Source organism: Sander lucioperca, chromosome 23 (assembly GCF_008315115.2).
Source record: "Sander lucioperca isolate FBNREF2018 chromosome 23, SLUC_FBN_1.2, whole genome shotgun sequence".
NCBI classification, from domain to species: Eukaryota; Metazoa; Chordata; class Actinopteri; order Perciformes; family Percidae; genus Sander; species Sander lucioperca.
The window spans coordinates 4,208,036-4,232,732 of NC_050195.1; the positions used below are offsets into that span (position 1 = coordinate 4,208,036).

The 24,697-nt window shown below is 44.1% G+C and overlaps 2 protein-coding genes across 2 annotated transcripts; both read right to left on the minus strand.

Moving 5' to 3' along the window:
- Positions 1 to 10,932: 10,932 nt before the first annotated feature.
- LOC118494406 (fibrous sheath CABYR-binding protein-like) lies at positions 10,933 to 13,192 on the minus strand. The gene is made up of 4 exons (XM_035998319.1): positions 12,965 to 13,192; positions 12,216 to 12,298; positions 12,034 to 12,103; positions 10,933 to 11,738 (listed from the first exon to the last, which is right to left on the minus strand). Exons 1-4 carry the CDS (start codon positions 13,095 to 13,097, stop codon positions 10,933 to 10,935), a joined length of 1,092 nt encoding a protein of 363 aa, XP_035854212.1. The 5' UTR covers positions 13,098 to 13,192.
- Positions 13,193 to 15,558: 2,366 nt separating this feature from the next.
- LOC116057851 (receptor-interacting serine/threonine-protein kinase 3-like) lies at positions 15,559 to 18,537 on the minus strand. The gene is made up of 4 exons (XM_031310436.2): positions 18,356 to 18,537; positions 18,109 to 18,277; positions 17,655 to 17,810; positions 15,559 to 15,735 (listed from the first exon to the last, which is right to left on the minus strand). Exons 1-4 carry the CDS (start codon positions 18,490 to 18,492, stop codon positions 15,559 to 15,561), a joined length of 639 nt encoding a protein of 212 aa, XP_031166296.2. The 5' UTR covers positions 18,493 to 18,537.
- Between the last annotated feature and the right edge of the window lie 6,160 nt (positions 18,538 to 24,697).

A 24,697-nucleotide genomic window follows, 5' to 3' on the forward strand; every position in this document is an offset into this window, starting at 1 on the left:
CTCCTTGCTTTATGATCGCTTAAGGGACAGGGAAGAATGTTTACTGACACATGTTGATCTTTAATACTTTTTGACACTAGCAAAAAGTCTATACGGGAAAGCCTAGTTTTGTCTTTGTTACTCCAGGTGAAGGATAAAACATCCAGGAATTTAACTCTCCATATGTCAGTTAAATGCATGAAAAGCTTAAAGTATGTGTTTCTACCACTATCACGCGCAGGTGTCCATCTATCAATCTGGGAATTTAAAGTAATATTAAGGTCTCCTCCAAGCAAAATATGAGTTTGGAAACTTTGTTAACCAATGCTTGAGTCTATTCTCTATGTCAGCAAATAGCTGGATGTTTTCTAGATTAGAATTGTACCCATATACATTGAAAATAATTAAAACAATCTTGTTGTAACTAATCACTTTTGGATCTGTATCTGTGTGTAGAATATCACCATTATACCTTTACTTCATCGTTAAGACACCAGCTGATCTTCCTGAGCAGTGAGAAAACCATAACTCATTACCCCACTGAGTTCTCCAAACATTTACATCACTTGAAGTTGAATGAGATTCCTGACAAATCGATAAATCTGTGTTCAGCTGTTTAACAAATAAAAACAAAGCTTTACGTTTAGTTATATTTCTTAACCCCCTGGCATTTAAAGAAACAATAGACAATGAAATATTTCAAATAGAAAAGGCTTATGAGATACTACGGAACAAGTAACCTAATAAAGCCATACCGAGCATCAAGCTGCACCTTAGAATAATAACAGATTTATTGGTGGAAAATTAAGTCTTTAAGTGTTGAGTTCCAAAAAAAAAGAGACCAACATATTTCAAATAATAGTCTTTCAGAAAGTTGGTCAATAAGTATATACTTTAAGAGAAAACTTAGGACCAAGCTCAATAATAAGGCAGTAAAAATAAACCAAGAGCCAAATAATTTCGGCTGTGTGCCAAAATAAAAATATATAGTTATGAGTTATGTGTTATGCTCATCATTCAGTTTATTTAAGGTCACCGTCAGCATAGTCCAGTACTCCAACAAAGTAAGCAGGCTTTCCCTCACTACGTGCCTTACTCACCAAAGGCCACATCTTCAGTCTGGCCTCCTTGACATCTTGAGGGAGATCTTCGACAAAACGGAGCTTGTTCTCACGCATGATGGGGTGATTTTTTGCTAGCCGGGAGCTGAGATATTCAGCCATTTCATCATCGACCGGCTTTGGCACTGAAGCAAAGGACGCATCGTCTTCCCAGTCTGCGAATCGGTCTGTGCTTTGCTTTTTGGCTGGTAGCTCATCCTCTACTGTGGCCAGGACCTGCATCTTCTGAATAATTTCCTTTGTGCCTTTGGATAGGATTATATAAATGAAAATGTATTTATGAAATGGCTCATGCTGTTATTCATTTAGTTATATATACTTATAATTTTTATTCATTGTCTTTTATCTCCATTTCTATTTTTTGACTGCATTTCACTTATTCTAATTTGTAATTGCACTGTGAATTTTCTGTTTTTATGTCTGTAATAGGCTACATACTGTACCTTTAACCACGTCTTCTTTTTCATCTGAGGGCAGCATCCATAGCATTCGCATTTTAGGAGTCAGGAGCGTTGCAATCCTGTACATCATGTGGAGAGGGAATGCAGATGCCCATCAGGGCACCAGTCCGGCACACACATTGGCGACTTCAGAGAGCAAGGGCTTAAGGATTGCTGCTTGGAAGTGTTCAATGAGTTTCACGGACCACGGCATTGGAAGTGAAGAGCTGGGAGTGGAGTTGTCGGACTCTAAGTCATTAGTAGTATCCTTGAATAACTTAAGGAATGCAACTACTGTTTTCAAAGTGTTTGCATTGATCTGCGCAATTCTTTCATACTGGTTTTTGCTCAGCAGTAATGTGGAGATCTGCTCATGCTGTTGCAGTATGGAATCCAGCATATCATAATTTGAATTCCATTTTGTCTCGATGGATTGCTTGAGCGATTTCTTCAAGCCGTTTTGCAGACCTGAATGTTTGAAATATTTCACCAGGTTTTTTGCATTGGTCAACAGTTCAGACAGCTCAGTATTTTCAGCCAACCTGCCTGGTGCAAATGCACTTGACAGGGTTACGTTCAGGATGTGCGCATTGCAGTTCAGCCTGGTGTATCCACGCAACGCATGTATCCATACACCACTCTCGAAGGGAGCCGCGAATAACACCCTGGAAATGAGGTCGAAGTTGTTGTTTGTATAATGGATGGTGCCAGATATGAATGAAATTTTATGGTAATCCAACGTCCATATATCTGTTGTGATGCCACATCCATATGTTTCGATGATGGGCTTTATCTCCGCTGCCACTGACGCCTGTAGTGCTTGTGCTTGTCCCTCGACATGTCTGGATACAATGGTTGGATGAGGATAAACATCTTTTACATCAAATTTGCCATATTTAGCGGCGCCATTAACAAAGTGTTGGGATATGTCAACAAAGCCTTTCCCAGCGACGAAGTCATATGGCCGTATGTCTAGACAGCACATTTCCACACATTTCTCAGTAGTTTCTTGTTTAATGTGTGTAGGGAGATGTTGTTTATCCTTGAAAAGCAGCTTACTTCGACCGAGGAGAACAGAGCAGGTGTGTCGCCTCAACCCAGAGGTGCCGGATTTGTGTCCGTTGTAGACTAGTATTTTTGCACATTTGTCACAACAAACAAAGTCCAGTTCGTTTCCATTTTTGTCACAAACAATTGAGAAACTTCTCCAAATGTCAGACTTGCCTTGCTTTGTTTTTGTGTTGTAAAGACCTCGTTTGAGGTTCTTTTCCACATCATTTACTGACTCCATCCTGTCGCTAGGCTACATCTCGATCCCGCAGTGTTTTTTTTAGCCGCTCGTTCCCGCCCGCAGCAAAGTTCAAACTGCCTGCTCCCGCGAGATTTGCAATGCAGCCCTCTAGTCTAGGCATACACTTACTCATTTAGCCTCTAAATAATTAAAATAAATAATAAAAATAAATAAAATTGTTCACACCTCAGACTTTGCTTTCTTTGCCGGTGCAACCAAAACGTAATCGCCTCTGTTTCACCTCTTCAGCATCCATTTCATAATCAGAATCAGAATCACTTTAATAATCCCAAGGGGAAATTATTTTTTGTTACCACTCAGGTATACAACAACATATACAACAGCTAGAGCAGGAACAGGCAGCATGCAGCTTTTGCGCATGCGCACATAGAACTCTCTCTTAACTCTCGCAGGGACAGATACATCATGAGGAGAGGGAAAAAAGCTACTCTCAGACTATCCTCATAAAGATAAGAACAGTGTGGGAACAGGAAAAAACACCTCGGCACGTAAGCACACAAACAGTACATTTGCACTGCAGCACATAACATAACATAACATAACATAACATAAATGTACAGTTGCACATTTGGCTGCGAAGGCGTGGACTCGGGGGAGGGTAGGTTGGGGGAGTTTGGCCTGCTGAGAAACGCACAGCCCGGCAGTCCCACTAGTGTCCCAGTCCGCAGAATGTTATAGCGATAACACAGCACGTTGCCGTGGTGACACCCTTGAACAGTCCAGAACCGATACGACAATCAGCAGGCAGTGGGGAAGACGGGGGAGGAACCAAGAGCGTCTCGCTTGCAGAGCCCCAACAGGGTGACTGTTTGTTCCAAGAGACGGCCTTGGCAAGGCTGTTCAGGATAAGGGAGCCGAAAGATTAAATGTGTTTTGTCTACACGAATGGCTGCTCTAATTTAAACATTCATTCTATTGTCCAACTGTACAATTGTTCAACTGGTCAATTTTTCTTTCCAAATCCATGACCTTCCTCATGATGGTATCCAAGCCGCGGGTCATTACCATGTTGTTTTCCATCACGCGATTAATAGTCCCAGTTTGCGAACTGATCGCTTTCTCAACAGCTTCAGTCAGGCCAGGCAGCTTCCTTGGGCTTTGGACAGCTACCAAAGTCTTTTCAATTCTTCGATAAACCAGAGCGAAGCATCCTCCAATCAGCAACATTCCAGTTATCAGGGTTCCAAATAGGTAGATATCCTCAACGTCCTCCACGGAAAGAGCAGAGAGACACACGACACGCCATTTCTCCCAGCCGTCCATCGTATACCCCGCAGCAAACGTCCCGTCAGGACATGCTGGCTCACCCGAACCAGTGCTCCTCCTCGAGAATACAGTGTCAATTGCGCTGAGAGACCAGTTGATCAGTTCCATGATTTTAGGTATTTGTAGAGCCTTTTGGCACTAATCGAAACGCATCACCTGACCGCTCATTTACCGCGCAACCTGGAGCGCAAGACTAAACCCATCGGGTTCGGGCAAAGATCTTCAGCTCTACCGTGGCTCTGTAATGTTTTTTCGGACGCTTTTTTGATTCTTTCGAAGTTTTACATGTTTTTCAATATTTTTGCGACAGTCTTTTCAGGGGTTTTTTCAAACACAAAAAAACGTTTTTTTTTAAAAAACTTAATCAACACAAATAATTCACTAACTTTAGAACAGTTTAACAGTTTATTGGCAGGTTAGTCTGCACATACAAGGGTTTATTGTCTCTGTGGTTTGGTGTATAACAATAAAAAAAAACAATATAAAAGTAGAAAAATATAAACTAAATGAGTTCTTAAAGTGGAAGAGCTGTAGAGTTTGTTGAGGATTGATGGTGGACTGAAACATTGAGCATCAAACCCTCTGAGGATTACTGTCACGAACAGAAAACACGTACAAGACAAACTATTCAAATCTGGTTCAGAGCATTCAGCAGCATCAGTTCACACACACACACACACACACACAGAGACACACATACACAGAGACACACACACACATAGAGACACACACACATACAGACACACACACACACACACAGGGACAGACACACATACACACACACATATACACAGACACACACAAACACACACATACAGACAGACAGACAGACACACATATACACAGACACACACACACACACCAGACGTAACGTGATGACGTCATCACTTGAGAACAGGTTCTCATTTGCAAAGGTGACCTGGCCAAGAAACGCATAAGTGTGCAAGACAACATACAGTTTCACATTCAACATAGTACAAGAAAACAGAATGCAGTAGGCTACAAAGGCAGTGGTGGCATAGAGGTGAGGAAAGTGAAAGACCAGCCCTCCCTCATTACCACCACTGAGGTGCCCTTGAGCAAGGCCCTTAACCTCCAACCGCTCCAGTGGAGCTGCTCAGTGGCAGCAGATCAGACTGTGGTAGTACTGGGCAGCTTCCAGTATGAATGTGATCAGATCAGACTGTGGTAGTACTGGGCAGCTTCCAGTATGAATGTGATCAGATCAGACTGTGGTAGTACTGGGCAGCTTCCAGTATGAATGTGATCAGATCAGACTGTGGTAGTACTGGGCAGCTTCCAGGTATGAATGTGATCAGATCAGACTGTGGTAGTACTGGGCAGCTTCCAGTATGAATGTGATCAGATCAGACTGTGGTAGTACTGGGCAGCTTCCAGTATGAATGTGATCAGATCAGACTGTGGTAGTACTGGGCAGCTTCCAGTATGAATGTGGTCAGGTCAGACTGTGGTCAGATCAGACTGTGGTAGTACTGGGCAGCTTCCAGTATGAATGTGATCAGATCAGACTGTGGTAGTACTGGGCAGCTTCCAGTATGAATGTGGTCAGATCAGACTGTGGTAGTACTGGGCAGCTTCCAGGTATGAATGTGGAACTGTGTGAATGTGACAGGTTGTCGTTGCAAATGAGAAATTGCTCTCAATCGACTTACCTGGATAAATAAAGGTTAAATAAAAAAGGTACAGATTAAGTAGGCAGTTCAAAGCCGGCGCAAAGTGTGGTGTCAGTGTCAATGGATATGCGATGCGGTAAGAACACAATATACATGAAAAGACAGCCTATAACACTGCTGAGATGTAGTAAAGAGTCAGAATACAGTTAGTGCAAGTTAAATTGTGGTCAAGATAGTGTTGTTTATCAGTTATAATGCAGTACATATAAATAGATAGTCTATATGCATGCTGAGAAGTAGTGAAGTCAATATACAGTTAATGCAATATCTAGTCTAGATAGGGATGCGGATCAGTAATAACACATTAAACATGAACAGTCTGTCTAAATGCTGAATATATAGTGAAGTAGAATCAGGAATAACACAGCATACATGTAAAGACAGTCTATTATGAATGATAAGCTGAGATGAAGTAAAGTGTGGACTATATAGTGATGTTGGTCAATTGTAGCACAATATACATGAATAGATAGAACTATCAAAATGCTGAAATGTAGTAAAGAGTCAATATATAGTTAGTGCAGGTATAGTGGTCTAAATAGTGAAGTAGGTGTAAATATGAGTAGTAGACGTGCAAAAATTGTGTGACAACAAGGTATTGCAACAATGGTGGGGAGAAATACAGTTTTGCATGCCAGGGCAGATGCATGGTGCAAAAGCGCATACAGATATGTGCAAATGTGCAATGGGGCATGACAGAGACAGTGGGATAGGGTGTATAAAAACAATGCATGAATGATGGAGAACAGTTAGCACGTACAGTGATCGGACAGGAGCTTGGTCAGGCGTGCTTAAAAGGCAGTTAGTGGGATAAGGGTTTTGAGTTTCAGGGTTTTTTTGTAGTTCATTCCAGTCATTTGCAGCTGAAAACTGGAAGGAGTGGCGGCCAAAAGAGGTGTGCGCTTTTGGGGTGACCAAGGAGATGTAACTGCTTGAGCGGAGGTTGCGGGTGGGTAGGGCTATTGTGACCAGTGAACTTAGGTACAGCGGGACTTTGCCTAGCACGGACGCGTAAATGAGTTGGTACCAGTGAGTTAGGCGTCGAGTGTGTAACGAGGGCCAGCCAACTAATGCATAGAGGTTGCAGTGGTGGGTGTTATAAGGGGCTCTGGTCACAAAACGTATGGCACTGTGATAGACAACATCCAGTGTTTTCAGGAGAGAGTTTGAGGCAGTTCTGTAAATAACATCACTGAAATCGAGAATTGGTAAAATTGTCATTTTCACCAAAGCGAGTTTGGCAGCGTGAGTGAAGGAGGCCCTGTTGTGGAATAGGAAACCGATCCTAGACTTAACTTAAGATTGAAGGTGGTCTATGTGTTGCTGGAAGGAGAGGGAACTGTCTAACCAGACACTTAAGTATTTGTATACTGCCACGTTTTGTAATTCCAGCCCATCGAGCGTGGTGATGCTAATCGGATAGGCAGGGGTAGGCAGTGATCGATTGAAAAGCATGAACTTGGTTTTGCCAGAGTTTAGAAGTAATTGGAGGTTTCGGAAGGAGTGCTGAATGGCATTGAAGCTCTCCTGGAGGTTTGATAGCACATTATCTAATGAGGGGCCGGATGTGTACAGAATGGTGTCGTCTGCATAGAGGTGGATTTGAGAGTTCCCAACAGCAAGAGCCACGTCATTGATGTAAAGGGAGAAAAGAGTCGGCCCGAGAATCAAACCTTGTGGCACCCTATAGAGACATCCATAGGTCCAGACAACAGGCCCTCAGATTTAAGGGACTGGACACTATCAGAAAAATAGTTATTGCACCACGCAAGGCAGTCATGAGAGAACTCAAGGTAAGAATACAATGATTAACAGAGTCAAAGGCCTTGGACAGATCAATCTAGACGGCTGCACAGTGATGCTTTTTGTCAGTAGCGGCTGTGATATCGTTTATGACCTTGAGGGTGGCTGTGGTACAGCCATGACCGGCACAGAAGCCAGATTGCGTAGCGGAAAGGACACGGTGGGATTCGTGATGGTTTGTAATCTGTTTATTGACCAAGCTTTCAAAGACTTTTGAAAGATGGTAAGATGGATATGGGTCTATAGCAGTTTGGGTCTAGGGTGTCTCCCCCTTTGAAGAGAGGGATGACTGCGGCAGATTTCCAATCTCCCGGGATTTCAGAAGATGCGAGAGACATGTTGAACAGGTTGGTAATGGGGAAGCAATAACACTTACAGATAATTTGAGGAAATTGGGTTCCAGGTTGTCTAGCCCAGCTGATTTGTATGGGTCCATTTTGCGCCAGGAATGGGGTGAAGGAGAAGCGTGGTGGGGGTGTGGCCGTGTAGCTGCGGGGGTGGCCACCAGATGGAAAGCATGACCGGCTTCAACAAAATGCTTTTTGAAGTTCTCTAATATCGTAAACTTATGGGTGGTGATATTATTACCTGATTTCAGAGCCGTGGGCAGCTGGGAGGAGGTGATCTTGTTGTCCATCATTTTTACAGTGTCCTAGAACTTTTTAGACTTGGTACTGCAAGAGCCAAATTTCAGTTTGAAGTAGCAAGCCTTAGCTTCCCGAACTGCCTGAGTGTACCTGTTTCTGGATTCTTTGAAGAGTTGCATGTTATGGGGGATGCTTGAGGCTAATGCGGTTCGCCACAGGATGTTTTTATGTTGGTTGAGGGTGGTCAGCTCTGGGATGAACCAGGGGCTATATCTACTTTTGGTTCTGAACTTTTTAACTGGGGCATGCTTATTTAGGACAGAGAGGAAATCGGTTTTGAATGACATCCTCCACTGTTGGGATGAGGTTAATGCTCTACAAGGTTCAGGTCAGTCAGAAATGCTTGCTTTTAGACAGCGTCTGACAGAGATAAGTTGTGGACGTTTGACCGCGGACCCATTAAGGATGCATGCAATTGGGCAATGATCACTGAGATCCTGATGAAAGACAGCTTGGGTGTATTTAGAGGGCAGGTTGGTCAGGACAATGTCAATGATGGTGCCCTTGTTTACTGATTTGAGGTTGTATCTTGTGGGTTCATTTATAATTTGTGTAAGGTTGAGGGCATCGAGCTTAGCAAGGTGAGTGTCTGGGGGGTTGAGCATGTCTAGGTTTAAATCTCCTAACAATACAAATTCTGCAGTTAGATGAGGGGCGATTAGTTCACAAATGGTGTCCAGGGCCCTGCTTGGGGCTGAGGGGGTCTATAACAAGCAGCAACAGTAATAGCCTTATTCCTAGAGAGTTGGATCTTTACAAGTAGAAGCTCAAATTGTTTGGGTACAGACCTGGATAGGATGACTGAGCTCTGTAAACTCTCTCTACAGTATATTGCAACACCTCCCCCTTTAGCAATTCTATCTTCACGGGAAATATTATAGTTGGGGATGGTTATTTCTGAGTTATTGGTGGGTTTCCTGAGCCAGGATTCAGATACAGCAAGAAAATCAGGGTTGGCTGATTGAGCAAGCGAGGTGAATAAATAAAATGTAGGTGCATAAAGCCGAGACTTTTGCGATTGCAGAAATCAGTGAATGAAAGCACCTGGGGAGTCGGGAAGGTATTGGGACCTGGGTTTGGCTCTATGTCTCGTGAGGAGCAAAGAAGGAGCAGTATGTGATGCATGGCTTTAAAAACTGGACGATTAGTGCGGTTAGTGCAGTGAAATAAAGTTATGGGTTTGTGGGTGTAGTGAAGGAAATTCAGGGCCACAAGGGAGGCGAGGGGAATGACGGGGTGAAAAGTTAATGTGGGTAAGCTTAGGTATTTAGTAACAATGAAGGAGGTTGAATCACTGGACAGGTTCGATAAACAGCAGTGTGTCTCTGAGGATACATACAAAGGGACTGTGGGGTTATCAGTGTTAATATGCAAGGAGTTAAGGAGTCTACAGGGAAGTAAAACGAAGGAGGTAAACAAAAGCAGCAATACACAAGGCAAAATAAGTGTGAGGATATCAAGCAAACAATCACTAATAATAGCAAGTAATGAGCAGAGTCAGTGTTCAGGCTTAGCTCAGGCCTGGTAAATAGACAGATGAGATACCGTGTGAGGTGAAGTCATGTGGTAGATGGGCTGTGGTGTTCCAGAGTTGTAGCAGAGAGAGTAGTCCGGGGGAAAGTCAGTGAAAAAAGCAGCCACTGTCCGGGGAACAATGTTATTGTTATCCGTCTCGTGTGGGCCTGTGGGCAGCGGAGGTAGCTGCTAACGGCGGCTATTTAGCTAGCTAACTAGCTCAGGAACAGCGATGCAAAGAGAGTGTAACAGAGGTAGTCCAGAAAAATAAGTCCGGTAATACAGCAAACGTAGTCTGGTGGTGAATGATAATAATCTGACCCGTTTGGGCCAGAAGACGATGAACAGCAGACAATAAACGGCGGGTAGGCAGCTGGCTGGCTAGCCCGGGAGAGCCAGGAGACGGGAGGGCTGGAAGATCCGATTCCTCAACGTGCCGAATTAAAGTGAGGTATGCACAGTAGAGTCCTGCACGGGACTGTTTTCTTCATCGCGCTCCCGCCCGCTCCCGCCGAATTTCTGACCATTATCCCCCATCCTGGGAGGCTCAGACATGCTGCTGGTGTCTACTGATATATATATATATACTGTTACTATATATATCTATGGTGTCTGCTGACGTGGGGGGGTTCCAGGCTACATCCTGATCCCGCAGTGTTTTTTTTAGCCGCCCGTTCCCGCCCGCAGCGAAGTTCAAACCGCCCGCTCCTGCAAGATTTGCGTTGGGACCCAATCCCAATGCAGCCCTCTAATGCACAGCAAAAATACCAGATGGAGGTATGCACAGAAAGGGTGCCGGGATAGGCGAGAGAGATAGGCAAAAATAAGTAGATCCAGTGATACCGCTAGCAGGTCCGGAGGGAATGTTTATCCGACTGAGGACAAAGGAATAGATGCTAGCGGAAGCTAGTTAGATAGCTATCTAGCTAGCAGCTGGCGGTCGGAGATGCGGTAAAGTTTCTAAAAGTCACAAAAAAAGTAAATCTGTACCTCACAGTACAATGGGCGTTGCAGTAAGGAATGCACAGTAATATACAGGGTGTTTTGCTCAGACTGGATGCCCTGATATACGGAAAAAGACAGTATTTACAAAATATTTACACAGGACGAATACAGGACACGTCTTACACTTACGTCATCTTAGATTTTATTTCATCACAACTCTCCACAGTTTGGTGAGATTAATGTCAGCTCTCTGGACAGGACTGGATCCACCTCACGGAGAGCAGAGATCAGAACTGAGCTGGCTGCACTTCCTTTTCTTCTCACTGTGTCGATCACGTCTCGGGCTTTGTCTGCTCTGCCTCGTGTTCTGGCTGACTGCATTTCCTCATCAGTTATAACACGATGCTCAAGGAGATTATCCAGAAGCTGGTTCAGAACTGGATCAGACACTCGGATTACAAACTGTGTCCGAACTTGCAACAGCTTCTTCTCTGCTGGGACTCGGTCCTCTGCTGGGACTCGGTCCTCTGCTGGGACTCGGTCCTCTGCTGGAACTCGGTCCTCTGCTGGGACTCGGTCCTCTGCTGGAACTCGGTCCTCTGCTGGGACTCGGTGCTCTGCTGGATGTCTGTCCTCTACTGGGACTCGGTCCTCTGCTGGGACTGTGTCCTCTGCTGGGACTGTGTCCTCTACTGGGACTGTGTCCTCTACTGGGACTGTGTCCTCTACTGGGACTGTGTCCTCTGCTGGGACTGTGTCCTCTACTGGGACTGTGTCCTCTACTGGGACTGTGTCCTCTACTGGGACTCGGTCCTCTGCTGGGACTCTGTCCTCTATTGGGACTGTGTCCTCTGCTGGGACTGTGTCCTCTATTGGGACTGTGTCCTCTGCTGGGACTGTGTCCTCTGCTGGGACTGTGTCCTCTGCTGGGACTGTGTCCTCTACTGGGACTGTGTCCTCTGCTGGGACTGTGTCCTCTGCTGGGTCATTCCTCTGTGGATTTTCCCCTCTTATAGCTGGAAGATAACCAGAGAAAAGACTGTTGTCAGTTTGTGTTCTCCTTTAAGAAGTAATCAGAAACCAAAAGGGAGACAATTACATATCATGCTTTTGTGATGCTGCCCTCTAGTTCTGTATCAATCTGTAGATAAACCATTTGTTCAGAACAACAGTTATTCGCTGTCAAAGTAGTGCCAAAATGAATGGGAGTCAATGGGATGCTAACGGCGGGTGATGGCTTGTTAGCATCAAAATGGCACCATAGGAGCTACGCGTTGTGGAAGTTGGCTTACCCCCTTGATAAATACAGACCTGGAGCTTCAGCGATTTGATCCCTCTGAACCTGCTCTCCTGCTGCCATGCCTTTTCCTTCCTTTTGGTCCTGGAAAGAGCCAGTTACACACATTGATAAAAACAATGATTTGCTGCATTGTGTCCAAATGTTATAATGTCTCAGCAAGACTTGAGTGTTTATGAAGAGATTTGTTCCTCACCAGTTTCTTCAGAACTTCATGGACAGCGTCATGGATTGCATGTTTGTGCATCTTGAACAGTTGTTCTGTCTTAGTTGTACACTCTGTTGTGCACAACATAGAGTAAAGAATGTAACGTTAGAGCTAGAGATGGCCCGATACCATTTTTTGCTTCCCGATACTGATTCTGATACCTATTGGCCGATACCGAGTACTGATCCGATACCAGTGTGTCATATATTTTATTATGTTTTAACAGCTGTATACTACTATCTCTGTATAGATGATATGATGTATAACAGCTGTATACTACTATCTCTGTATGATGATATGATGTATAACAGCTGTATACTACTATCTCTGTATGATGATATGATGTATAACAGCTGTATACTACTATCTCTGTATGGATGTGATATTATTTCTATCTTTGTTGTCGGTCTGGCTCAGGTTAAACTCTTTGTAAAACATGAACAAACACAAATAATGAATGCCCCAGAACTTTCTTTTATTCTGTAGTTTGACAGTCAGTTATAACAGAAAAAGATCATAAATAAATTACTTTAACATAGATTTTATTTAGGGCTTTATTACATGGTATCTGATCGGTGCATAAACTTCAGTACTTCCCGATACAGATTCCAGCGTTTTAGGGAGTATCGGAGCCGGAGATGTTCTGATACCGATACCAGTATCAGTATCAGAACATCTCTAGTTAGAGCCCGGCATCACAAGCTATTTTTCCGTGTTAATTGAAGTAGTTTCCTCACCAAGGGCTCTGGGCCTTTGTTCAGGATTAGGATCCCAGCATCTCTTCATCAGTCCAGTCAACTCTGCCAACCCCTCAGCATCGCCCTTGATATCAGCCAGGTCTGGACGGTCTCCCTCCATGATGCGTACCATCACTAAGCTGGATTTTTTATCTACATTGGAGGAAGAATTAAAAAGGCTGTCAGAGTGGCCTTGAGGTTAAATGAGACCTTGGTAATACCTGAATAGACGGTCTGGACTGATGCTTAACGCCACGTACCAAAACAATCTTTTTTTCCCCCCATCTTCCCTGGCATCATTTCAAGAATATTTGCATCCAAACGGATCCACGCTACTTCATAAGCATAAAGCTTGCGCGCTGTACACAAACAGACAGTAGAAGAAACCAAAACACAAGACGACGACGAAAATGGGAAACCAGAATCTTAGACACACACACACACACACACACACACACACACACACACACACACACATACACACACACACACACACACACACACAGACACAGACACACACACGTACGCACTCAGCCCAGAGTAGTTTTATTCTGCCCAAAACAAGTTTCCTATTTATTTTTAAAGAAGTATAAAAAAAAATTAAAAAAATCGCAACCTTTTTTTTTCAACTTTCACTGTCTCTCGCAAATTCATTGCAACAGAAATACAAAAGACATCACAACTTTTATCGCAATTGTTTTTACAAAAGCTCCCGCGAAATCAGGCACTTTGGGTCGCAACAATCTCAAAAAAAGGCTGCGAAATCCTGGAGGGACTGACAAAGACACAACAGTCACTTACATTCATATGGTCGTTTCCCAGTGAGAATGGACCAAAGGAGTATCCCAATACTGAAAGACAGACAGAAAGAGTTACATGTCAGGATTATTATCCATCATAACAATCACACCCTGGCTGATTGCTGGCTAGGGTTTGTTGTCATCTGTAAATTAATGCTCATGTGAGAATGAGGACATTCAATGACAATAAGGAAATCCGTGCATGAAGTCATATTAGTATCCCTAAATGACTCGGGGCGGCCTCTAGCTCACACAGTAAGGGCGCTGACACACAGAGCCGATAATCGGCCGTTGGACAGTGGCGAGGTCGGTGACTCGAGTCTGTTCGGTGTGTTCGTGTCGTCGTCTGTTGGAGGAGCCGTCAGCCTTCATTTTGGCCGACCTGACATGTTCAGTCAGAGACAGGACAGTTAGAGACAGGACTGTCAGAGACAGGACAGTTAGAGACAGGACAGTTAGAGACAGGACAGTCGGAGACAGGACAGTCAGAGACAGGACAGTTAGAGACAGGACAGTCAGAGACAGGGCAGTCGGGACTCACCCGGAAATGGCGAGCGGGATGAGTCTCTCAAAATCTGATGAAAATCTTTTAAACTGACCTTTGTTGATCTGAAATGAAGACAGATTCAGCAACTGCACGGCCTATTTCTCTCTTAAAATGTTTTCAGAACCACGTTTCGACCATGACAGTCTGGCTGTGAATTTCCGGAGAAAAAAGACCCACGTGACGCGTTTGTCCAATCAGCTGCCGGTTTTAATTTTCTGGGAAAATATCAGACTGTTAACGAAAACAATACAGAGCAGCGCCACCTGCTGCTATGGAGACGTATTACGTTTCGCACACACGCAGAGCGTACGCTCAAGTCGGTGTCTCCTCAGTGTGTTTTGAGGCATTTTTTTTTTACCTTTTCTGCCGACGGGCGGCCGTCTGGTTGGTGTGTAAGCACCTTAAGAGCGTGCGCCCCATGTAGGCTGAGTCCTTTGCAGCGGCCCGGGTTCAAATCCGACCTGCTGCCCCCTTTGCTGCATGTAATCCCCTCTCTCTGACCTTTTTATGTCTATCCACTGTTACTACTTAAAGGAGAATTTCAGTCGATTTCAACCCGTAGCTCTGTTGTGTATAAATGTGGAGTGCTGTCAGTAGCGAGAAAAACGAAACCAATCGGTGCTGCCTACACCGAGTTATCCTCCTGCTAGAGTTAGCACCAACAGGCTGAAACAGGGCAGGTTTTAAACCTGCTTTTAGCCTCCAAACATGTTTGAAATGTCATTACAAGTGCCTACCCATGTGCAGTTATTCCTACCGAGTGAACACAGGGAATCTGACTGCAGTAGCTGTGACAGAAATGCATAAAAGTTGTGTTAATCCATACCTCTGTTTGTTTCCTGGTTTCTGGTCAAGTCCACACTAGTCGATTGCTGAACTCATACAATCCAATATTCCAAAACGTATTTTTCCCACAAAAAAACGATTTGCCGTGGTTATTTCCATAGTAATGACTGTAGCAACAAGCTGTAACCTGAAACCACACCACAGCTCAGCCTGCAGAGTGGCCGACTGGAGTTCAAAAGTTCAACAGCTATCGCGCATGCTCATGCATGAATGTGATCAGATCAGACTGTGGTAGTACTGGGCAGCTTCCAGTATGAAGGTGATCAGATCAGACTGTGGTAGTACTGGGCAGCTTCCAGGTGATTAGATGTACACGTGTACTGAGCATGTGTTAGCATGGCAGCTGTGAACGAGTGATCCTGTCTCCAGTTATTATTTATTATATGATAAATAAAACACTTTTATTCGAGTGCTGGTAGCATGCTCTTGTACCTGTAGATATCAGAGGCTCTGGATGGTTTGTACGATGCTTCAAAAGCCTCTGGTGGCATGTAGTTAATGGTCCCTCCTTGTGGTCCATCACCTTTGGACACCTGTGAGACGCTGCAGGAAATCCGGGCAAGGCCAAAATCTGTAAGCTGCAGAGAGAATTAGCAAAGAGAGGAAGGAGGCAGATGAGGTTCTTTATTTGGTAACACTTTATTTTAAGGGGTGTGCAGAAGGGGTGTACACACTGGGCTGCTCTCTCCTCTCTCTTTCCATTTGTTTCCAGGGATTTTTTTTTTTTGGCAGGGGGGGTGCAGTCACGTGATCGGGATATGACAGGAGTACCTTCGTGGGCTCGGGATGGGATGGGAGCGACAATTGATTCCCATGTCACCCTGTAGTCTACGTGTGCTTTGTGGATTTGGAGAAGACGTATGACCAGGTCCCCTGGTAATATATGGTATACTGTGGGAGTTGCTGCAGGAGTATGGGGTGAGGGCTATCCAATCCATTTATATCCAAAGCGAGAGCTCAGTAGTAAGTCGACACGTTCCAGGTGAGGGCTGGCCTCCATCTTGGTTGCGCCTTTTCACCAATCCTATTTGTGATATCCATGTACAGGAGATTGAGATGTAGTCATGCTGGGGAGGGGTTGCAGTTCGGTGAGCTGGAGATTTCATTGCTGTTTTTTTGCAGATGATGTGGTCCTGATAGCATCATCGGTCTGTGAACTTCAGTACTCACTGGATCTGCGCCCATGGAGCCAGGTCGGGCACACAAGATTCTCACTCCCAGCAATCAATTAGGGACACTTGGTCGGTTCATTTGGCAGTTGTTACTAACGCAAAGAATCTGCTTTAGTGTCAGGATTCCTGGCATCACTTTTTGACGCTCTGAGTCGGGACCAATTTGGCGTTAAATGTACGTAAAAATGTACGTTTAAGTGACGCACGGGACAAGAACAGGACATGAACCCCCGGTCTTCTAGGTGAAAGTCCTGTGTTGTTTGACCCACCCCCCCCCCCCCCCCCTCCTCCTCTTCATACTATTATCGTTGAGCGTTGCGGTCGAGCTGCTGCTCTGCTCGCTGCGAATTCCGGTCAATTTCAACCCGTATCTCTGTTGTTTGTAAATGTGGAGTGCTGTCAGTAGCAAGAAAAACTAAACCAATCGGTGCTGCCTACACCATGTTATCCTCCTGCTAGCGTTAGCACCCAACAGGCTTAAATAGGTCAAGTTTTAAACGTGCTTTAAGCCTCTAAACATGCTTGAAATGTCATTCCAAGCGCCTCCCCATGTGCAATGATTCCTTCCGAAGGAACACAGTGAATCTGACTGCAGTAGATGTGACAGAAAGGTATAAAGTTGTGTTAATCCAGCCAGTGCTCATACCTCTGTTTACTTCCTGTTTTCCGGTCAAGTCCACACTAGTCAATGGTCGAACTCATACAATCCAATATTCCAGTAAAATTCGCTGTGTTCCCTCGGAAGGAATCACTGCACATGGGTAGGCACTTGTAATGACATTTCGAGCATGTTAAGAGGCTAAAAACGCGTTTAAAACTTGCCCTGTTTAAGCCCGTTGGGTGCTAACGCTAGCAGGGGGATAACACGGTGTAGGCAGCACCGATGTTTTAGTTTTTCTTGCTACTGACAGCACTCCAAATTTCCAAACAATAGAGCTACGTGTTGAAATCGACCGGAATTCTCCTTTAAGGGTGATTTTGGCGTTGCTGTCTGACTATGAGAACCACTGAACAAGCGTCCCTATCTTACAATTTAGGAATGAGAACAGGATGTTCTGGAACCACAATCATGAAGAGGGGCATATCTTGATAACATGTCATACTGTACAATGTTAAGGCCTGGAGTTTGGCTCTTGAAAAACAGTAAAACTATTCACTACCGTATATTATCAAGTTGCAACATGTAAGGGAAACCCATGTCTGTGTCTTTTGGGTTTACAATATGTGTTTTTCATGCTCCATTTGGTCTCCAGAGAGTGTGCAAACTATTGTAATAGTATAAAGTAAGCATGAGTCCTGGCCTCCCCTGAAAGCCTGGGACTCACCTTGGCAGTGAGAGAGTCGTCCAGCAGCACGTTTTGGGGCTTCAGGTCCTGGTGGAGCACGGGATGGGGCAGACTGTGGAGGAAGTTTATACCCAGAGCCACTTGGTGAGCCAGTCTGAAGACCAGCGGCCAGGGTGGAGGTTCATCCAAGGCTTCCTGTAAGATTGTTTTCGAGAGTTCACACTATCTCCACAAATAGTGGAGATAGTGAGCTACACATATAGCCTACACTACCATTCAAAGGTTTGGAATATGCTGTTATATTAATGTTCTTCTATTCTTTAATAATGACTAAACATAAAACAGTATAATTCAGACAACAAATGTATTATAGTTTATTCTATGCTTTTTTTTAAATTGTTAATGCAAGACTTGTACTCGTAGCAGAGTATTTTTTTTAGAGTATTGCTACTCTAAATAAAAAGATATGAGTAGTTTTTCCACCCCTGGTTACCTGTAGGGAGGCCAATGATCCTCTCTCCATGAACTCCATGACCAGACCAAGCTGTGTTGACCCGCCAGAGAAGGGCTTTCGACCCTTGAAGACCCCTCGGACGGCCATAACATACGGGCTGGTGCCTTGACGCATCATTTCGATCTCATGCAGCAAAGACTTCTCGGTCCTGTGTGTGTTTGTTTGCATTATGAGTAATTCAGACAACTTTATGTAGTTAAACAGGAAACCCTTTGTAAGCACTTACCGCTCGCCCTGAAGAAGCAGTTTAATGGCCACGTCAAAGCCCCACTGATGATGCCTGGCTTTGTAGATACGTCCAAAACCCCCAGAGCCAATCTCCTCCCAGTCCCCCAGGCTGGAGTCTTCAACAAACTGTTCCATAGTTCACTGGAGGAACAAATTATTGGTATAATCAAACCCTGAGTCCAGTTTAGACTAGGGATGCACCGATACCAATGCCAGTATCGGTCCGATGCCGTGCGCATGTACTTGTAGTCGTAAAATTACTCCGATACTACCACATCCGATACCACCTCATAGCAATGTGACAATAACTTCTCTGTCAAGCAGGTATAGGTGACGGAAGAGGAGCAATGCCAGCTGCTTGGAGATTTTTGGCTGTAAAAAAATAACTAGTCTCTTACCCAATGCATGATTGCACTTTACGACCAGCTATTGTCAGTCGTTAATAATTTTGGGTTTCCACATCTTCTCAGTGTACTGGAGCCCAGAGATTCCCAGCCGTATCACAGAAACCGTGTTTCCAAAGCTGCTTTGTGAAAAAGCACATCAGCAGCCTGTTGCCCGTAAACTTCACCACTGATATTTGGATTAGCGGTGTTAGCCCAATGTCTCTCATCAACCACAGTGCTACTCTATAAATAGATTTTTTATTTTTCACAAACAGGCTGTAACGAAAGCTCTCGGTGTGTAATCTAAATGTTTTAACTGTTAGAGTTTGCCACAAATCTCTGCAGAAGACAATATCACATTAATTGGCTTCTGGTCTACTGTTTCCTACTATCCGCACCTCTGCTCCTCAGCAATACAAGACGGTGTTGTCTAAGAGCAGAGATGGGAAGTACAAATACTACTTACTTACTGTACTCTGTACTGTAAGTAGATTTTTCAGATATTTTTCCTTTACTATTTATTTTTGTGCCGACTTTTTACTTTTACATTTTTAACATGAATATCAGTACTTTCTACTCCTTACATTTTACAAAATTGGCTCGTTACTTTAGTTTCAAATAATTTCAGTGGAGTTACTGTTATTATTTTTCGTGTCATCAATACCGAATTCAATCTAATTGGACGGGAATATACGTTGCACTAGACACACCACTACAAGATGATGAAGAATATATTTTGTTTAATATTAGAGGCCTTAAGCCACGTTTGACCTTGCTTATTCTGTTTCAAAAGGCCTGGGAGTGATAAGAAGGATGCAGCTGGAACGGAAAAGCACCCAGGAAATAATTGACACATTAACAAAATTAACTAAACTAAAACAAAGGTTTAGTCATGAGTTTGCGCGAATTGCTGTGGGAAACTGGACGTCTGGAACAGATGCACGGATAGCAGCAGCCACGCACCTTGTGAAAAGGAGGAACCCAGAGAGGATAAGAGAGTAGGGCAGAGATAGCATCAGATCCTGAGGATTCTTGTTGGTGTCAGGGCGAAAGAGAAATTGTCTTGAAGGAAATCTGATCCTTATGCATAAGTTGTTATTCCTCATTTACTAAAGTTTGTTATAGACTAACTGAGCGAATCCTGTGTATTGATTTCTGGTCTACCATTCAAACGAACACAACTTAAAGGCACAGTCTGTGAGGTGACCAATTGGAGTCAGTCGGGGTCATTCATTCAAAAACCTTCACGGTGACCCCGTGACGTGATGGTCAGAACCAGGAACCGGTGGCCGGGTTGGCTCAGTGGGTAGAGCAGGCGCACATATATTGAGAGGTTTATGCCTCGACACAGAGGTCTAGGGTTCGAATCCGACCTGTGAGGATTTCCTGCATGTCTTCCCCCCCTCTCTCTCTCTCTCCTTTCTCACCTAACTGTCCTATCAAATAAAGGCGGAAAAGCCCAAAAAATAATCTTAAAAAAAACAACTTTTTGGCGGACTTCGAGACATCAAGACTCTTCTCTCCAGATCCAAATGGTGCACCGAAACAAAAAAGGTAAGAGAATTCCTGATTGTCTTTGATAGATCAAAATTCTCATATTTGGACCTCTAAACTAAATTTCTTTTGGATCTGTGAGTGTAAGACATCTGGCATAAATTGGCTTAAAATACCGTGAATGATATTGCAAGACTAGGCACCTCGAGTGAGGAGTGTTGTCTAGTAATCTAGGCACCTTGTGCAGAAGTGCTGTCTGAAGTAAAAGAGAGAAACAGAGAACACACAAAGACGGCCCAATTAAAGTGCAACTCTCGCCAAAATGCAACCTAGGGTCTTTTTGTGAATGTACCCGAGTCAAACTTTTGTTTAAAAGCATATTTAGGACGGAATCACCAGTTTTAAGATTTACCGTATTTTCATTTTTTGGTCAAATGGTCTTTTGAATGGGAGAGCTAGGAGCACTTTGATGCTAGCCTCAAAATATCTATTTTTAAACCACTAACAAGGCTCGACACAACATGAGACTTTGCTCCAAGTATCACCAGGAGCTCTACACCTTAACTCCACCGGTGACCAAGATATACTATAACCAGGAGCTCTACACCTTAACTCCACCGGTGACCAAGATATACTATAACCAGGAGCTCTACACCTTAACTCCACCGGTGACCAAGATATACTATAACCAGGAGCTCTACACCTTAACGAAAGCATTGACAACATTGGTAGTTTTCAGAGTTTACTAAAAAGAAAGGTTTTAACAACTCACCGTAGCTCTTGTTGTTTCCGGCTGCTACCACCTCGGCAGTCAAAACCAGTCGATATCAAAACAAGTAGCCCCAGATTTAGGATATCCTGTGGTCACCGGTGGAGTTAAGGTGTAGAGCTCCTGGTTATAGTATATCTTGGTCACCGGTGGAGTTAAGGTGTAGAGCTCCTGGTTATAGTATATCTTGGTCACCGGTGGAGTTAAGGTGTAGAGCACCTGGTTATAGTATATCTTGGTCACCGGTGGAGTTAAGGTGTAGAGCTCCTGGTTATAGTATATCTTGGTCACCGGTGGAGTGAAGGTGTAGAGCTCCTGGTTATAGTATATCTTGGTCACCGGTGGAGTTAAGGTGTAGAGCTCCTGGTTATAGTATATCTTGGTCACCGGTGGAGTTAAGGTGTAGAGCTCCTGGTGATACTTGGAGCAGTCTCATGTTGTGTCGAGCCTTCTATTAAAACCAGGGAAAAAGCACTTAAAACTTTTCATAGAACTAAAAATCATGATGATTTTATTTTATATAAGCAAGCAAGAAATAAAACTCAGGAACTGATTAGAGATGCAAAATCAACCCACTATAAGAATGATATATCAAATAACAAAGATAACCCAAAAAAGTTGTGGAAGACCTTAAAAGAATTGGGGGCCGCTAAGACAAATGATAAGAAACCAAGAAACACAGGACTAAAAATTAAGGGTGTCCTGAATTTCAAGAGGTTGCTAATCATTTTAATACTTACTTCACTTCTATAGCAGAACAGCTGGTCTCAAATCTGCATCCTTCCTCTGGGTTATTTAGCATAGATAGGGTGAAATCATTATATAATAAACTTGGAGTGCTGCCCAACTCATTTTCTTTAAGGAAGGTTGAGATAGGGAAAAAAAAGCTCTTACAGCTAGACTGCTCTAAGGGCCCTGGGTTAGATGGGTTATCCCCTCGGTTTTTACGAGATGCCGCTGCCCAAATAGTCCCTTACATCTCCCAAATTTTTAACCTGTCAGTTGAATCAGGTGTTTTCCCAAATGACCTCAAGAGGGCCAAGGTGGTTCCCCTTCTTAAAAAGGGAAACAGCCATGATCCTGGTAACTACAGACCAGTCTCTATTTTGTGCACAGTCTCAAATTTTTTTGAAAAGTTGGTCAATGAGCAATTCAGTGAATACATGAATAAAAACAACCTCATGTTTAAATTCCAATCCGGATTCAGGAAGTCACATTCTACTGAATCATGCCTATTGTATTTATCCGACATCATACGCAGGGAAATAGGTTGTGGAAATCTCTGCGGAGCGGTGTTGTTGGATCTTCAGAAAGCATTTGATACGATGAATCATGTGCCAAACTTGAGGCCTTGGGGGCAGACAGTAATACGTTCATATGTGGCATTATTGTACTCTAGATTATTGCAATTGCGCAGATTAAGGAGTTAAGATAAAAATACAGGGAACAGGCCTGCACGATATTGGAAAAAACTTACATTGTGATATTTTTTTCCCCTGCGATATATATATTGCGATATGAAAAAAAAGACTAATTTTTACAAGAGGACATAAATAGCCCTATTTAGAAATACTAAATGATTCTCAACTACTGGGGTGATTTTGTAGGGGAGAGCATCTATAAAGAAAATAAAAATGAAAAAGGAATTTTTCTAATGTGAACTAGTCTTTGTTGAACTTTAATGCTTTACAAAAACCAAAGCAAGTAAGCTCTGTGATTACTCTTCTGAAGTTATTTTGGAGAGGGAAATTAGGAAGAAATACACTGGTTGACTGACATGACTAGGCTGACGTGGTCATACTCAGATTCTAGTCAGAATATGAACTTCCCGACCTCAAATGTTGTGGGCGGGGCTAAGTTCGGCTGGCATCCGGGCTATGACATGACACCATTGTATTCATATAATATCAATCCAGGCTAAAGTGAATGATATTAATAATGCATGCATGTTGCATGCATGTTGCAAATTTCAGGATGTGGTCGACTAGCGGGGCCTGCTTTGGTTCTTTGATAAATTGATTAAAATTGATCATGATTGGTGGTTGGCTGTGCATGCAGAGCCTGCATGTCACACTCCTGCAACAAACTGTATCCAAGAGCTCTTAAATCAGTGTGAATTACATTATATCAGACACAGACTGCTGTTGGAGATTAGTGTTACGTTTCCAGCGTCGTTGGGACAGACGCCTTGTGTCTTTAGGCTAACTATGTTAGTTTTAGCCTGGCTGGTAGCAGCTTTCTGCGGTGATAAATGGCTGGGATATGTCGTGATTACGTTGCATTAATCAGGTGATTTAGTTTGTCTTTGCAGAGACTACTGTAGCTTCACTACCCAGGGAGAAGCATGTCATCACTGAGTCAGCAGCAGCAGCTGCTGCTTACGGTTCTTTTCTACACACAGAGAGCCTCACTTCCCCTAAGGGCCCTGACACACCAGCCAGACGGGCCGACCGTCTGCAGTAAAGCCAGTCAGACTGATCAGTCTCCCCGAGGTCCAAAAAATGCCTCAGAACACACTGAGGAGACGCTGACTTGAGCGTACGCTCTGCACGTGCGCAAAACGTAATACGTCTCCATAGCAGCAGGCGGCGCTGCTCTGTATTGTTTCCATTAACAGGCCGTGCAGCTGCTGAATCTGTCTTCATTTCAGATCAACAAAGGTCAGTTTAAAAGATTTTACTCAGATTTTGAGAGACTGCCCTGTCCCCGACTGCCCTGTCTCCGACTGCCCTGTCTCTGACTGTCCTGTCTCCGACTGCCCTGTCTCTAACTGCCCTGTCTCTAACTGCCCTGTCTCTAACTGCCCTGTCTCTAACTGTCCTGTCTCTAACTGTCCTGTCTCTGACTGCCCTGTCTCTAACTGTCCTGTCTCTAACTGCCCTGTCTCTAACTGCCCTGTCTCTAACTGTCCTGTCTCTAACTGTCCTGTCTCTAACTGTCCTGTCTCTAACTGTCCTGTCTCTGACTGCCCTGTCTCTAACTGTCCTGTCTCTAACTGCCCTGTCTCTAACTGTCCTGTCTCTGTCTGCCCTGTCTCTAACTGTCCTGTCTCTGACTGTCCTGTCTCCGACTGTCCTGTCTCTAACTGTCCTGTCTCTAACTGTCCTGTCTCTGACTGTCCTGTCTCCGACTGTCCTGTCTCTAACTGTCCTGTCTCCGACTGTCCTGTCTCTAACTGTCCTGTCTCTGACTGTCCTGTCTCCGACTGTCCTGTCTCTAACTGTCCTGTCTCTAACTGTCCTGTCTCTGACTGTCCTGTCTCTGACTGAACATGTCAGGTCGGCCCAAATGAAGGCTGACGGCTCCTCGGACGGCTGGCGGCACGGGACACACGGAACAGACTCGAGTCACCGACCTCCCAGACTGTCAGACAGCCGGTTATCAGGCTGGTGTGTCTTCTCTCTAACAACCCCGTCGGACTAACGTTACGTCACATGACCACCTGTCTTAAAGGGGAAGGGTCGGCCGCTAACAATCATGGAAAAGGAGAACGGTGAAAGTTTACTTTTTTATCAAGCAGCAAAGAAGTTGTAGCGTCTATGATGATGTGACTATCGCGCATGCGCACATCGCGATGTAGACGATGAAACTAAATATCGTGCAGCCCTAGCGAGGAGTATTGATAAGGCGAAAATCCGCGCAGGGAGGTTGGTTGGGGGCTGTGCTTAATTTGTAAAGAGGGAGGTCCCGG